Below are 17528 nucleotides of genomic sequence, written 5' to 3'. Positions count from 1 at the left end.
GACCTCTAGCGGCTGACTATGATGTAGGAGGACTGTGTATTGCTCTACCTGATTGGCTAGATGAAGTGCCAGTCAGTCTATCTGGGAGCTGATGGGAGGTGATTGCAGCCAGTGTGCCGGCGTGTACTGTGTGCACAGGGCTGGATGGAGCCAGCCTCACCCTGACAGGCAGTAATGTTACCACTGACACCCGTCTTTGATTAACCGGTTCCAGGCATTCTCTGTGTGTGGTTCCCTGGGGGTGGGGACGGAGAGTGCTGGGGCAGTGTGATTGGAGGTTATGATCACAATGCATTGTGCAGCAGAAGACACAGAAGACGGGCTGTATGTAGCGGGTCAGGAGGAAGCGCCATCCGGACAGGGTGACCTCCGTCAGCGGGAAGAGCTGGTTGCACTGGACAAAAGAGATTCCATGAAAGGGCCCATTAGTGCCGCCAGTGTGTCCTGTAATGGAGAGGCTGGGGCACCACTCTCCAGCCCTATAGAGCCTACGGATACCATGGTTCCTCCAAATATGGAACCTCTCAGGTCCGTGGCAGAACAGTCCCCCGAGAAGCGACGGCTGGACCTGAGCAAAGACTTGCAAATGAGAGCGTTCACTTTATGCAGAGAGTACCTAAGGGGGGCCTGGAGAAGCATCGAGCCGCATCAGATGAGAGTGTCTGTGGTCAGGTAAATGTGTACCCTGGGAGAATGGCAGCTGACATGTGGCATCGCCCTTTGGCCCACTTATCATTCAGTATTTGAGGTAAAATTCCCGAAAACACACGTTTTCGGGGGTTTACCTCAAATACTCAGTATCCCCTGGATGTATGAATGAGGGACCGCAGCAGGTATCTCCGATACCTGCTGTGATCCCTCCATTGCCGCTGGCAGCTGCCTCCCCCATAGGTTTCTATAGGGGATGCGATGCTGCCAAATATATCAATATCGGGAATGCGAAGCATTCCAAATATTGGCCCCAGCAGCTAACGGCATCTGAAGATAACGTTAGCCGCTGTAGTCTATGGCAATTTACCGCATATCAGCCCCTCATGTGCAGTCCGCGGGATTGCCCATGCGCAGGAGCCCCGACTCCCCACCGGAGACATCGCAGGGATGCGGAGCCCATCTTCCTGCATCTCCCGGATAATACATCTAGCAGATAGGATCGCATTTTGCAATGCGATCAGGGGCGTTACTGGAATGCCCTGATCGCATTGCAAAAGCGATCCTTGATAAGTGGGGCTCTGAGTGATACAAACCTAGTGCTCAATCCAATTAGGTGCGAATGGCGAGTAGTGAGTTTGTTTCTTGAAACTCACACACTTCGCAGCGATGCGTGCTCCAGAGAATTCTCCAATTCAATTAAAAATGCCTATTCGCACTACTTGCAGCGGAGGGGTGTGAATTGACTGCCAAATGAGATTTGCGAGAAATGCATAAAAATTTGGAGAGACCATCGTGGACCCTCCAAAATGGATATTTTCGTTAGCAGGACCGTATAGAAGGCTGTTTGTGGGCATTAGGAAGGTACTGTAGGTTTTTAAATGGTGTCAAATGGCTGATTTGTGTTTTTTTTGAAAATGAAAGAAAATGATAAAAAGCAAACTTTTTTTCGTTTAATCTCAAACAAATTAAATGAAAAATGAAAAAAAAAGTAGGAAAAAAGGTGATTTTGGGGTACTTTGAGGGCACCTAGAAACATTAAAAATGTATAAAAACAATTATTTTTCAATTAAAAGTTAAATTTGGGGTGTCTAAACTAACGAAAAAGTTGATTTTGGGGTAATTTGATCTTTTTTTTTTTTTTTTACCCCCAAAAAAGACATGTAATTATTGAACTAATTAAGCTAATTGTAAACTTCCAATTGCCTAATTGGTCATTAGGGGGGGTTGTCCAAGGGGTTCAGCACAGTATCCCAACATTTTAACCTTAAAATAAAGATTTTCCTTCCCATCTCTCAGGGAGGTGCGAGTGGAAACTTGCAAATTCAGTCTGACTGATTCAGTGCGAGTTGCTAATTGGATTGCAAAGTGAATTCGCTATGCGAATTCAAAGTGAAAATAGCAACTCGCATCTCGCAATTTGCACCTAATAGGATTGACACCCTAGTGTTCATTCTAGCACCCTGCCTCTGTCACAATTTGTGCACTTACTCTTTCCTGCAAAGGGTGTCTCTCCCTCCTCTGGTGCTGCTAGCACACACTGGTCTGTATCTCTAGTTTGTTTGATCAGTGGAGTGTGCTAGAAGAACCAGAGCAGAGAGTGACACCCCAGGCAGGAAAGAGGAACTGCACGGGTTGTGACAGGTGCAGGGTGCTAGAATGAACACTACAAACCACTGGGTTCTGAGGGACATCTCTGGGTAATGTACAGGAATTTTACTAGGAATATTCCAAATTTGTTTTTCACAAAATATAACATTTCTGTATATATGCACATTGCATACTGTATAAATTATACACTTCAAACTATTTACAGCTCGTAGATCTTACATGTCACACTGGGCCTGATTCAGAGGTGGACACAAAGGCCATCGGTGCTGCGTCTTCTTACAAGATAAGTTATGCAAAAGTCGCAGCCACCGGTCACACCATCGAACCTCTGAGCAACTCTTCGGTTGCTCAGCATACCGATTGCATGTAAGACGCTGGGGTCAGTGGTAGGGCCGTTTTAAGAGAGGAGAGGGCCTGTGTGCAGACTCAGTGCGGGCCCCCTCCTCCCTAGCGGTGCTGCAGCTGGTGGTTCAGCAGTAGATTCGGGCTTAGTGCCAGAATCTGCTGCGTGTGCGTGGGTCTCCTGGAATATGACACCCGCTACGATTTCCCAGGGACGGCAGTACTGCGCATGCGCGAATCACAGGGAGAATGGTCGCAGTAATTTTCCCAGTGGCTTTTGCTGCTCTGCTGCACCTGTCCGGCACTGCAGAGCAGCACTACCGGAGACAACTGACAGGTAAGTATAAAGAGTTAATGGGTGCAGTGTGGGTCCCTTGGACCAGGTGCACCACACACCCTGCTCCCAATATAGATACGCGCCTGGTCAGTGACCCTTTGTCCGAAGACACAATCGCTGGCTGGGACATGCCCCCAAAATGGTTGCAACACGCCTGCTTTTTGTCGCCACTGCCCTGTTACGTACCCCAAGCGGTCGCTGTCTGTAAATCATTCTGCGTCCTATTCCACACTGGGACCACCGTCACAAGACCATTGCGGCACATGTGTACGCAGCACAGTAGACAAAATATCGGCCAGTTGCGAAAGTATAAAACTACACCAAACTCTAAATCAGGCCCCCTGTCCTGATCCGAGCATATGCTGGTGGTAGTTGCAACGTATCTTCTTGTAGCGTGCTACAATGATTAATTCTATTTTTTCATGGGATTACTGCTTCAAGCAGCTAAACCAGGGCACTATGAGAGCACTCTATACAGATGTGTCCTCAGACAACTAGCCTCCTTGTGTGCTAAACAGCCCTTCTGGTCACGCCATGCTGTGGCGTAACTCATAGCGCCGAGCATCTTTTGACTTCTTACCTTCAAAAGCGTCCTATTTGCACAAAGATGCGAATTGTTAGCACAAGCAGCTTCTACTGATTAAAATGATAAGCAGCATGCCTATATTCTGTGTGCGACTGCGGGTGTATCTGTATGTGAAATGCTACGTTACAGTGTTAGTGGCTATAACACTAACGTAGCACTTCATATGCAGATACACCCACAGATGCTCTAAAAGACGCTCGGCGCTACCGAGTCACATGGAACTTCCACGTTATGTGTAGCGCGACTTGTAGCGCACAGAGGATAGTTTTATGTGGACACATTTGTATGCAAGAATAGTAAGTTATTCTACAGATATAAAATAAAACCATCTCTCAATAGGGATGGCCATCAAATAGTGGCAGCATTGCCACCATCGCAACATTCTTTACAATGGTATGTAGCCATTGCAAAGTATAACTATAAGGTTGAATAATGAATTTAGAACTTTCTGTTATCATAAATTAGTTAAAGCTTAAAGTTGATTCTAGTAAAGTAAAATAAAAAAATATAGTAATTGTTACAAAAAAATGACAATGTACTTGTGATGGAACGGGACTCAGACAAAATACAAAATCCTTCCGAGGTATCATAACTTTAAATGTCTGTAAAATTAGTCCGGGCTCTTCTGCCATCATCACTTCCCGCAGGAATGGATGTAATGAGCCATTGGAAACCAGCAAACAATGGTGGCAATTATCTCAATCCCGGCATTGATTGGAAAAGGCATTACAACATCAACGGTTGCCAACCACCTGTTTCGATTGGCCATCCCTACATGTCAATATAATGTTCTTTATATTCATATTCAGTTTATAAGTAGCGCGGTTGTCAAGTACAGCACAAACCTAATTGATTATTAGGCAGTCAGGAATAATAGAAGATATAAGTCCCTGCTCTTCAGTATTGCTGGGACCTATTCCTCTGGAAACCACAACAGTGTTAGGCTGAAACTCCCATTTTACTACATTAGCGAAAATAATATAATGATTACCTTGTTCATGAGTGGCAGTGCCACATTTAGAAGTACTATAATTTCTGGATGCATAGGCACAATGCACCCAATTTGGATGGGTCTAGTTAGTAGTATGCTTCTTATTTTCACCTGCTCCTTAAATATCCCAATACATTTTCTTATTTCATGACATTATTTGATGGTATCAATCTGTCCCACAATTACATATATATATATATATATATATATAATATATATATATGTATGTATGTGTAGAACATGCCTGCACCCCTCCTATTAAATACCTTAGAGTGAACAGCTCTGCCTGCAGAACAAACATGCATATATACATATGGAGGGGTTGGGTATGGATTGCCGGCGGTCGGGATGCCGCTGGTCAGAATACTGGCAACGGAAGCCCGACACCCATAAGGAAACAAGGTAAGTCTAACCCTAATCCCTACCCTAACCCTCCCTCCCAGGTGCCTAAACCTAAACTCCCCAGTAGTGCCTAAGCCTAACCTTCACCTCCCTGCACCCTAAACATAACACTCCCTTACTGGTACCTAAACCTAACCTCCTTCCCTAGTGCTTAAACCTAACATTCCCTTACTGGTACCTAAACCTAACCTCCTTCCCTAGTGCTTAAACCTAACCTCCCTGGTGCCTAACCCTAACCCTCCCCAAAGAGCCTAACCACGCACCCTAACCCTCCCCTAACTGGCGATACTTAACCTTGGTCTAAAAACACTGAAGCAGCAAACTTTGTGAAAACCAATACTTGTCATTCTCAAAACTTTTGGCCATGGCTGTAGTCAGTCTACTCTAGTACCTGCTATATCTACAGCTTTTTCATTCTGCACATCCTGACGTTTGGCTCTGTCTTGTGTTTACAAGGCAGGTACAAAGATTACAGATTGCTGATCAGTTGTTTTCATAGGGCATGCCCTATCATAATCCAATGTCCAGAACTTCCTTCTGTTACCCAGTATAATTAACCTGACACTAATGCTTATTTCTGTCTTTTGCAATATGTTTTACTAATGTAGGATACATAACAGTAATACAGAATAGAAAATTGCTTTGTTGTCATGTAAACTAGGTGAACGGTCTTTTAATACTTTATTAACAATGACACAATGTTAATCCTTTACGTAGGATTATGACAGTTTTGCATCACTCTCAGTAAATTTGCCAGGTGCTGTAACACAAATTTGTAGGAATGCGGTTAAAATGCCGACAGAGGGGAATCCGGTGGTCTGAATGCCAGTGCCAAAATCCCGGCGCCAGCATCCCGACCGCCGGAATCCCGAAGGTAAGTACCGGAGTTGGAGGAGGGTTAGGGTTAGGCACTAAAGGGGCAGGATTAGGTTTAGGGTGAGGGGAGGGGGAGGTTAGGTTTAGGCCCTGGGGGGAGGTTAGGGTCAGGCATCGGGGAGGGAGGGTTAGTTTAGGGAGAGGGGGAGGGTTAGGATACCGACCGACAAAGTGACGGTATTCTAACCCTGTTGGGAGGATGGCGGCGTCAAGATTCTGACCATCGGTATCCCGAATGCCAGCATCCCGTACCTATACCAATTTATAATATCATGCAAAATAACTTCTAAAACAAACAATAATTAGTTAATCCTGTACAATTGCATGTCATCATGAATGTCTGTAATATTCTTATCATTCTAATTCACAGCCTTATTATTTGTCACCATCACCTCCATTACACGGTCTTTCACTTAGTACAGTCTTCAGTACTCTGCAAACCTCTAGAAGTTAGCTGAACTATCCAGTTTGCTGGTCATCAGGGGAAGAATAAAATAATCTATAGCAAGTGATATACTGAAAACAACTTACAGCACAGCAAATCACCACATTCCAAGCTACCCCCACCTTGAGATTGTAACCTAGAGATGCTTCTTAAGGTGCATACAGACATGGTGATCGATAGCGATATCAATTGTTTTTTAAGTCATGGTAATTAATGGGTGCCCAATGTTGCAATTCAATTGTTTGTGGGCGCCTATTAACTGTTGCACACAATTAAACTGGGTTTAGCCATGTAAAACGCGTAAACCCATCTAAAGTCAAGATTAAGGCGCCCAAACGACAGGCTTTTCACACATTTCTGCTCAGTTCTATTCGCGCAAATATAAAAAGTATAAATGTCTTTTGGGAGAGCTACTATGTATGATGGGTTTGTTAATAGAATCTGACATTGGGTAACCAATGAGAGAAAATGCTATTATCAAAGCAAAACACAATTGAGCTATTAATTTGTTATGAATACAAAGTTTAAATATGGAAAGTTAGGCTGGGAACACTGGTAGTTCTGTTAGTATAAAATTACTGGGGCAAGGCATGTTGGGCCTGATTCAAAGTTGTACGCTATTAGCATTGCTGCTGCATCTTTGGACACAGCAAGGTACACTTCTTACTAGACGATATTTTGAACGATATCGTTGTCTTTCACTATATTGTCCAGTTTTTACACAAAAACGATGAACGATAACGACCAACGATGCGCGCTCCCGCAGGTCGTTGGTCTTTGTCGTTCATCGCCCAAACCTGCAGGCCAACCTGACGATATTGTCAGATTTTTGCATGCTCGGGGATGAGGGAGGGAGCCCGGCACTGAACGATCTCGTGCATGATATAGTTCAGTGTGTGTGCTCAATATCGTTAACGACATTGAGCACACATCTACCAGATCTATATCGCTTATGGAGCGAATCGTCTAGTGTGTATGCACCATTACACTGCTGCTTGTGCCTATGGGCCATTCCATGTGACGAGTGGGACAGTTTTATACAATTAAACTTAAGTCCCATTCTGTGAATAAGGTTGAATAATGAATCTAGAACTTAATAAGTTAAAGCTTAAAGTTGATTGTAGCCAAATAAAAGTTAAAATAAAAGATTGTATTTTTTTTTTTTGCAACAATTACTTGTGACGGAACGGGGACTACAAAATCCTTCCAAGGTAACATAACATTAAACTTCTGTGAAATTAGACCGGGCTGGGCTCTGATTTTTCCTGTGCAGGGTAAGCAGACCGAATGGTTTAATAATATATTCATCTACATACAGTGTTTTGCAAAAGTATTCACCCCCTTGGCTTTTTACCTTTTTTGTTACATTACAACCTGTAATTAAATTTGTTTTTAATTCTGAATTTTATGTGATGGATCTGCACAAAATAGTCTAATTTGGTGAAGTGAAATGAGAAAAAAAATGTATAAAAAAGAATTTTTATAAATAAAATTCTGAAAATTGCCATGTGCATATGTAATCACCCCCTTTGCTATGAAGCCCCTCAAAAGTTCTGGTGCAACCAATTACCTTCAGAAGTCACATAATTAGTGAAATGAAGTCCACCTGTGTGAAATCTAAGTCTCACATGATCTGTCAGTATAAACACACCTTTTCTGAAAGGCCCCAGAGGCTGCAACACCACTAAGGAAGAGGCATCACACCATGAAGACCAAGGAGTTCTCCAAACAAGTCAGGGACAAAGTTGTTGAGAAGTACAATTCTGGGTTGGGTTATAAAAAAAAAAATATCCAAATCTTTGATGATCCCCTGGAGCAACATCAAATCCATAATCATCAAATGGAAAGAACATGGTACCACAACAAACCTGCCAAGAGAGGGCCGCCCACCAAAACTCACAGACCGGGCAAGGAGGGCTTTAATCAGAGAGGCAGCACAGAGACCAAAGGTAATCCTGAAGGAGCTGCAGAGTTCCACAGCAGAGACTGGTGTATCCAAAAAACCATTATTTAGTGATAAAATTAAGTAGACACGATTTGAGTTTGCCAAAAGGCATGTGGGCAACTCCCCAAATGTATGGGGGAAGGTGCTCTGGTCAGATAAGACTAAAATTTAAGATTTCGGCCCCCAAGGAAAACGCTATGTCTGGCGCATACCCAACACATCCCATCACTCCAAGAACACCATTCCTACAGTGAAACATGGTGGTGGCAGCATCATGCTGTATGGAAGTTTTTCAGCATCAGGGACTGGGAAACTGGTTCAAGTCTAGGGAAAGATGGATGGTGCTAAATACAGAGATATTCTTGAGCAAAACCTATTTCAGTCTGCCTGTGATTTGAGACTGGGGTAGAGGTTCACCTTCCAGCAGGCCAATGACCCGAAGCATACTGCTAAAGCAACACTCGAGTGGTTTAAGGGGAACATTTAAATGTATTGGAGAGGCCTAGTCAAAGCCCAGGTCAGACTTGAAGATTGCTGTGCACAAGCGGAAACCATCCAACATGAAGGAGCTGGAGCAGTTTTGCCTTGAGGAATGGCCAAAAATCCCAGGGGCAAGATGTGGCAAGCTCATAGAGACTTATCCAAAGTGAGTTGCAGCTGTAATTGCCGCAAAAGGTGGCTCGACAAAGTACTGACTTTAGGGGGGTGAATAGTTATGCACGCTGAAGTTTTCTGCTATGTTGTCCTAAATGTTTGATTCACAATATAAAAAAAAACAAAACACACAACTTCACAGTTGTAGGAATGTTCTGTGAATGAAATGATGCACACCTTCAAACAGTCCATTTTAATTCCAGGTTGTGAGGCAACAAAACATGAAAAATGCAAAGGGGTGAATACTTTTGCAAGGCACTGTATTTGTTCTTTGTAAATAAAAAAACAAGTGTTTGGTGACAGAGTGTGACATCTAGTGTGACAGCAAAGGACATGCGCATTTTCGTTGTCTAATGTAGCATAAACATAAACCACACAGTTAATTATTTTATATATATTAGTAGTAAATGTACTAAGTATGTGTACACAAATGTATATTATTGAGTCATCACAAACTTTTTAAACATCCTCTTGAAATACTGCTATTCACGTGCATTTGTTTCCAATAGAGGCTAACTTCAGGATTAGCCTTTACAGAAATACTAGTGTTGCCACATATCACTTCACCAGTATAGTAAACACTGATATTTTTTTAAAGCAAATTTACCTTAAAAAATAAATAAATTGCAAAATCATTGCTTTTTCCTCAGTTTGGTTTCACTATCTATGGAATGGCCCCTATGACTCTGTCCTAGATTTGCAGCGGTTCCAGTCAACATTCAGGATGTTGACATGTTTAGAATGTCGGTATCCACAATGTCAACATTGCGAATGTTGACAGTAAGATTGTTGACGTGAAATTAGGGTGAGGCTGCAATTAGGGTTAAGATTGGTCTACGGTTAGGGTTAGCTTAAGTTTAAAATAGTACTGTTGACGTGACTATCTACATTGTGGATGTCAACATGTCATCTTTTGACATTTTGAACATGTAGACATGCTGAATGAAGCTCAATTGAGAAATATTCTAGGTGAAAAATGTAAAATTTCAAGAAAGAGGTTGTGCTAACGTTATAGGAGGTTGCACAGTCACCTCTTTGCTCACCTAGACACACTTCTGGTTTGCAGATCTGTCTCCTAAGCACAGACAGAAGGCATACTGCATGCATCACTCATTTGTCATTCCATCTTCTGTACCGGGGGCTAGGCAATCCTTGGCACTAGTATCTCAAGGTGCCAGTCGAAGATGGTTTGAGTGGCACCTGCAGGGTAAGTCCCTCTCCTAGGCGTGTATGGTATATGTCCACCTTACGAACATGTCGACAACATTTTAACCATGCTGACATTTTCGAATGTCAACATGGTGATTCGTTTTCAACCTAACCAGAAAAAAGTATCATCACAAAGGAAAGCCTCTATCATTTTTAGTACCATCTTACTTTTGTAAATGTTATATTGGTTGTGGCACTCTCAAAAAATGTTTGGCTTGTAATATTGGACGTCTTGCACCCAAATAGAATAAAATTGCCCACCCCAGTTCTATACGGTCTTCTTTTCTTAATCTGTAGTATTCTGTGGAGTTTGCACTGTTTTCCTATTACAGTTCCAACCTTCTGGTGCAGCTTTGCTGTATGGGCCTGATTCAGAGATGATCGCTATGCAACACAGCAGCTGCGTCTTTGGACACAGCTACTGTGTGCATATATGTTAATGCTACATGAAGTTTCTAAAGGGAAAAGTCAGGACTAGGAAGTCTGCATCGGAAGACACAGACCCTGACCTCTGCACTCCCACAAAATGGAGGCGCCACACCTCCGTATTGTGGAACGGTCCCTGTCTCCGCCTATTCCCCACCCTCAAGCTGTGGCGTCCAGAGCACTGTGACCGGGGTCATAGTGACAATACAGCACATGTGCACTGCGTCCCTAGTGCATGCACAGACCACACAACATCAGATTTGTACCACAAACAATCGCGTTTGCGTAAATGTCTGAATGAGGCCCTATGTTAGGGACTGGCGTCTTTTAGTGAGTCACTGCTGTTTTTGCCCCTACCCTGTGACCTCCCAAAATATTTATTTTTAAACGTGTTTGACTACTCCCATGTACAGTATATGACTAAATCAGACAAGTCCACATCCTTAGTGCTTGAGACAAAAGATTGATTCCTATGGGATGCAATAAGTATGGATGAGCGATGATTCTCCACTAGTCTTAATCCATGTCTGAATGTTCCCAATAAGGAGCAGAAGTTACATAAAAGTAAATTCTGCTTAAAGTGGAAATTTTATATCCAAGCACTTGTTCACATAGTTACAATATCTATGCTCCATCGGTTATAATATATTTATCATTGTATTTTTATCATTTGTCTTTCAGTGGTGGGCTTAGTAACCTGCTATACAAGTGTAGTCTCACAGACACAGTGCAAACTCAATCTACAGAGCCACGGCAAATTCTCCTGCGGATTTATGGAGCCATCCTGCAGGTGATGTATTGGTTTGCTTACTGTAGAGGAAAACATTTCATAGTGTTGCAGCTCATTTCCATTGGCGTTACTCTGTTTTTTGAAATGTGGTCTTTCACCATTGGTTGTGGTCAAGCTAGCCAAGTAATATTACATGATAAGATACATTCAGGTCTGTAGATTATTATGTTTTGTGTTAAGTGCTGAAATATATATATTTACTGTGTGTAGTAATTTTAAGTATTTTCTAGCTGACTATTTTATTCTGCAAATATTATATGTTAAATGTGGACATGATGTGCTAGGAGTGAGGTATTTGCTATAGGATTTGTATTTACTGTACTTTTTGCTGTACTTCTTGCAGGGTGTGGACTCTCTTGTTTTGGAGAGCGTTATGTTTGCAATACTTGCTGAGCGTTCACTAGGCCCACAGCTGTATGGCGTGTTTCCACAAGGTCGGCTAGAGGAGTATATTCCGGTGAGAAGCTGAACTTGGAGGAAAAGGGGAGGGTTATGAGCTTTGGTATCATCACACCTGGCCGAAATTTAATTTGACTCAGTATTTATTTTTTGTTTTTACAAAAACATCAAAACAAACAAAACACATGCCAAGTGGATGGGTGGATGTTGGTTTTATTATACCATATTACTATTGTGACAAGTAACTTGGAGTTAATTATTATGGTAATAGATTTATTAATTCATGTAGGTAAAATTTTTATATCTGGCTAATCCTCATAGTTTTTGGGAAATTATATGCCCCAGATTGTATGTTGTTATTTTTAGGGATGAGTTTGTGGCGTGGTGCTCCCTGGGTTGGTATGGCTGGACTGCTTTGGGGTGGCACACTATAACACTCCATTTAGCACTTTCTTAACACTTATTTTTCTATTAATACTACTTTATTTAGCATTTTAATTACACCCTTCACCTGTGTATCACCCTTTAACATATAGCTTTTGATTTATTAATATTATTATTAACACTTACTAATACCTTAATCTCTCACTGGTGTGCTGTCCTGGGGTGGCTGGCCTTTGCTGGCTTTTTGGGGTTCCGCGCCCCAGACTTTGACTTAGAAGTAGGAACCTCCAGTAATCAGAGAAGCCGTGACGTGGCCTGGAGACTTAGCCATATTTTTGCAAATATATGCAACTGAGATCTCTGAATTATCTACACCATGTAGTTTTTCAAATCCTATTGCTGATATCATTCTCAATGCTGGGGGATAACCTTTGCTGTTTCTTATATAGACTAACCCCTCCCTTTCATGCACTAAGGTGATTGAGCAGCTACCAATATGCATTGTAATCCTCATAGTTACAGTATTTGTAGTAGTTGCTGTCATATGCAATCCTTGTGTCATTGGTTCAGTTTTAAACTTGTAGTGGGTCTGTAAGCTCTTAGGGGTGTACCCCCTGTGGCACATACAAAACCGTGCAATAAATATTATTTCAGAACTAGCCGGGTCAGATAAGCCCTAAGGTAAGGGTTTTATTACAGGACACTAAGTGTATAGTACTTTTAGGACTATAAGTCATTCTGTTGCACAAGACATATATCAGAAGATGGCCAATAAACTGGACATTAAATTTCCCCTACTGACTAGATCAGTATCCCAAAAACACCAGTTAGACTGTAATCACCTTTGGTATTGACAGTCAGCAGGTTGAGGTCAATGAAAGATACCTGCAGTTAATGCAAGTACATGAAGATTGCATTGTCCAATAGACATTGCATTATCAGAATATTCAGTATATTACACAAGTCAGGTAGTAAGATACTTGTCTGGATCCGGCCAACATGACCAAAACACTTTTTACAATTACCTATATAATTTATTGCAGAAATAACATATTATCATTCTGCTATATTCAACAGGTATTCTACTGTATAAAGGTACTGTGCATATTTAATGTTGGGGTGATAGGCCGCGTTTATTGGCACAAATTAGTATTGGGATAGAAATTCTGTGAACAATATTAACTTGCTGGTTTAGATAAAAATAGAATTAGAAGTGTTCAGAAGAAATTCTATAGATAGTGATAAGATATGCACCAAGATTAGGTGCTATTTGTGCAGATAATAACTGTATATGGTTATAAGCAGTTAATAGTTAGACGCCTGGAAGGGTAGAAACTGTGCGTTTGAGATAAGAAAATTTGGATGTTATTTTTTTTATAAAAAAAAAAGAATGAAATCCTACAACATATTTTATTGTTTGGTTCTCTCTGTATCCAGAGTCGCCGACTGGTGACTTCTGATCTTAGTGTCCCAGATTTGTCCAGTGAGATAGCAGTAAAGTTGGCCAGATTCCACAAGATGGAGATGCCATTCAACAAAGAACCAGTGTGGTTGTTCAGGACTATGGAAAAGTAAGTTCTTGAGCATTGCAAAATGCATACATACTAATGTCACCTCTTTGTAATATTAATCCATAATAAATAATGCATCACCAATTGTCCTGACTGTCAGGATTTTCTAATGTCGCATTATTGGCCACAACGGACAAGGCATTTTGAGAATCAGGATACATTTTTAAGATGGAAATATATTGCAACATAATCTAGATTTTACTTTCCTACTGAATTTAGTAATAGTTGTCATTGACACTGACATAATGTATACCATATCCTCATGCTGAGGAAGTTTATTTGTCTTTCTACTGTATAGCATTTAACTTCTTTGAAGACTATTATTTATAGATAAATGTAGTTCTATAGTGGGACACGCACAGACATAGGGAACCCAGCCTATGCTCCCCCTGTCAGCTTTCAAGTGCTTGTATTTAATTTCCCACTGCATCTTTTTTCTGTTTCTGTACTGTGTTATGCAGCCTTCTAATATATATGTTCTGCCTTGTATTCCTTTATAGGTACATGTCTCAGATTTCCTCTTTTTCTTTCACACAAGTAGCTCTTGTGGAGAAGTTTAACAAACTGAAGAGTTTTCATTTGGAGGAAGAAATGCAAAGTCTGAGGTATGACTGTGAAAGATCTTATCTGAATGTGGATGATATCTACATTCCTTTCATGAAGATGTTTTTTAAGCTTGTGTTTTTTAAGCTTGTGTTTATTACTGTACTGTTTGTGCATGACTAGTAAAGACTTAAAGAGGGAGTGGGGAGATGGCAATGAAGGGTCATTTAAATAATAATCGTTTGTGTTTCAATACCTATTACCAGCCAAGATTTGCTTTAATAAGTATATGTTTTATCACTTCTGTCCCTAGTAGTTTCATATTTCATCCTCTGTTTGTCTCCATCTGTATAGACGCCTGCTGGAATCCACACCATCTCCTGTTGTGTTCTGCCACAATGATGTTCAGGAAGGTATGAGACCAACTTCCCGGGCTTTCCCTTCTTTAAGCTGGACACACACTGATAGATATGTAGCCTGTACGTTTAAACGGGCAATATATCTATAGTGCATGGCCGGGTGTGTACAGGGTATATATTTGTGAACAAAGTCTTTCACAGCAGTGGCGTAACCAGGGCAGGTTGGCTGGGGTTTGTGCCCTGGACGCTGTCAGACCGGTAGCGCGGAGAGAGGGTGGGCGGTGTCGCTGCCGGCCGCGGTCCACGGTCCGGTAAAGTCAGTGTAGTGCAGTCCGCACTACACAGCAACGCACACACCGGCACCGGGTAGTACACTCATACTACCTGGCGGCGGTGTGTGAGTTTCAGCAGCCAATGAGAGTCACGACAGACTTTTGTGCTTCGCCTTTCGGCTCCTGCAGTGGGTGATAGGAGAGACGTCATGACCGGACGGGGACACTGTATCTCTACTGGGGGGAACACTACTGAGGGCACTGCATGGGGGGATCATTACTGGGGGCACTGTGTAAGGGGCACTACTGGGGGCCTGCATAAGAGGGAGCACTGCATACTGGGGGTACTGTATAAGGGGCACTACTGGGTACCTGCACAAGAGGGACCACTACTGGGGGCACTGTATAAGGGGCGCTACTGGAGGAACTGTATAAAGGGCACTGTATAAGGGGGACCACTACTGGGGGCACTGCATAGGGGGGGACTGTATAAGGGGCACCACTGGGAGCACTGCATAAGCGGGACCACTACTGGAGGCACTGTATAAGGGTGCACTACTGGAGGCACTGTATAAGGGGCACTACTGGATGCAGTGTATAAGGGTGCACTACTGGGGGAACTGCATAAGGTGCACTGTATAAGGGTGCACTACTGGGTGTACTGTATAAGGGGCACTACTGGGGCCACTGTATAAGGGGCACTACTACATGGGGCACTGCTACTGGGGACATGGCATAAGGGCCACTACTACAGTGGGCATTGCAAGAGGGGCACTACTATTGGGGGCATTAAGGTGCATATGGAATGGAAAGGAATGTTCCCAGAGTGACGAGAAACGGGGGGGGGGGTGTCATGTTGACACGCCCCACTCTTCAGTGGCCACACCCCTTGTTGCATGTGACCATGTCCACTCTTCAGGGCACGCAAATAGGGATGGGGGGCTCCATTTTTCATCTTGCCCTGGGCTCCAAATACCCTAGTTACGACACTGGTTCACAGACATATTTGATCTGCTGTGCAGCAGAGGAGATAGCCGATATATCTGAAATATATATGGGTCATCTGCTGGTGCATACAGGTGACGCGCCGATCGCCCGCACACATGCTGCAGGACACAGTGGTGATTGACAGCTCAATTGGGTGGGCAATTTAAATGCCCGCCCATTTGAGCTGTCAAGTCCGGCACATCGGGCAGACGAATACACTTACCAATCGTCAGATTGGCCGAATGGCCGATCCGTCCACATAGCTTTAGTCTATTGCCATCTGCTATTTGTTCTACCAAGCAATGTAAACACTGCCTTTCAGCAGGTCTAGTATCCGTATGATGTTACATGTGTACTTTCTGTACCCGGGTGATTGGAATGTAAAGAGGAAGCTCTGTTTCAAAAGATTTCGTCATTTTATTGAACATGTTTTGTGTATTTAAAACAACAACTAAAAGAGAAGATAAGTTTTGCACTGTGTTAGGTCATATGAATAACTGACTATCCAAGCACTGTTGATTGATGAAGTTCAGAGGTACAAGCTATAATTTCCCTAAATACAGGATGGATGTGAGCTCTTTTGGCACCTTTTTTGGGAATGTCTGAATCCAGAGCTTCTGAGTTTCTGTAACATAACCTGCATTAACAATACTGAGTAGACACTCATCTTCTGCTACCCAAAGTCTGATACCAAATAAATGTATGGAACTTAATGTGGGCACATATAAGTAAGTAAATGTTTTGACCTACTGTACACTCATAACAAACAAACAGAGAGAAGAAAGAACAAACAAAGTCCTAGTGGGTTATCACACCGAGTAAACTAGTTTTATTAATTAAACTGTCATGACCCGGCCCTGGGTATCCTCAGTCGATGACTGAGAGTCAGGGAACTAGGATGTGGAGAAAGCAGCAGGCGAAGAGGATGGATATAAGTCTTCCTCATCAGTTAGATCCGGGTGTTGGCGAGACCTGACCAGAGGCGCGGAATCTAACTCACTGGGGGTTTTCACTAGTGACTCCTCCAATTGGGATATGGGTTTTGCAGCATCCAAGGAGCAGATTGCGGCCCCCTGGTCAGGTACCCGGGAAATAGAAGACTAGGTGACAGGAATAGATGATAATGGAACTAGCAGTAGTGGAAATGAAGAGAGGATTGTACTGAAGAATATCACTGGGGTCAGCACTGGTAAATAGCACCGATGATTCGTACTGGAGAATATCACTGGTGATTGATACACAGGGTATAGCTGAAGAACACCACTGGAGATTGATACGCAGAATGCCACTGAAGAATATCTTTGGAGATCAGTACGCAGATTAGTACTGTAGTATATTACTGGAGATCAGTACGCTGATTAGTACTGAGTATATCACTGGAGATCTGTATGCAGAATAGTGCTGAGAAATATCACTGGAACACAGCGTGGAGACTGGAACGATGCTACAGCAAACAGTCACTGAAAGTAGTGAAGTTGTTCAGGTAACTTCCTGTTCCTGGAGTTTAGCTATATACCACCAGGTAGCTGGTCATAGGAGGAGAGAATCAGCCGAGTGACCGCAGGGCTACCATTGGAGGAAAGTCCAGTCAAGTGATGCAGACAACATGGCGGCGCCCATGACTGCAGCCGCGGAAACTACACAGTGGAGCAACGCAAGAAAGTCTTAGCAGACCCCGGGGGAATACTCAGCGTGCCACCCGCCGCTGCACCTGGCATCTGACCGCCCGGGAGATCAGGGGAAGCCGGCGC

General features: G+C 42.8%; 1 protein-coding gene across 2 annotated transcripts in view; it reads left to right on the top strand.

The window, feature by feature from the left end:
- The window catches only part of CHKB (choline kinase beta), a 70471-nt gene that overhangs the window by 23727 nt on the left and 29216 nt on the right, over window positions 1–17528 (top strand). Inside the window, exons 1-6 of one of the 2 annotated variants that reach the window (XM_088447047.1) lie at window positions 100–672; window positions 11154–11262; window positions 11606–11719; window positions 13483–13616; window positions 14117–14221; window positions 14514–14572. In XM_088447047.1, the coding sequence (XP_088303173.1) occupies window positions 281–672; window positions 11154–11262; window positions 11606–11719; window positions 13483–13616; window positions 14117–14221; window positions 14514–14572 (913 nt within the window). In that variant the 5' untranslated portion in view covers window positions 100–280. Of the gene's footprint in view, window positions 1–99; window positions 673–11153; window positions 11263–11605; window positions 11720–13482; window positions 13617–14116; window positions 14222–14513; window positions 14573–17528 lie in introns of those variants that run through there. The other variant, XM_088447056.1, reaches the window with a different exon arrangement.

Source organism: Taudactylus pleione, unplaced genomic scaffold (assembly GCF_031769625.1).
Source record: "Taudactylus pleione unplaced genomic scaffold, aTauple2 ptg000019l, whole genome shotgun sequence".
Taxonomy (NCBI): domain Eukaryota; kingdom Metazoa; phylum Chordata; class Amphibia; order Anura; family Myobatrachidae; genus Taudactylus; species Taudactylus pleione.
The sequence above is the reverse complement of the archived record's forward strand: the minus strand, read 5'-3'. Positions and strand labels throughout refer to the sequence as shown.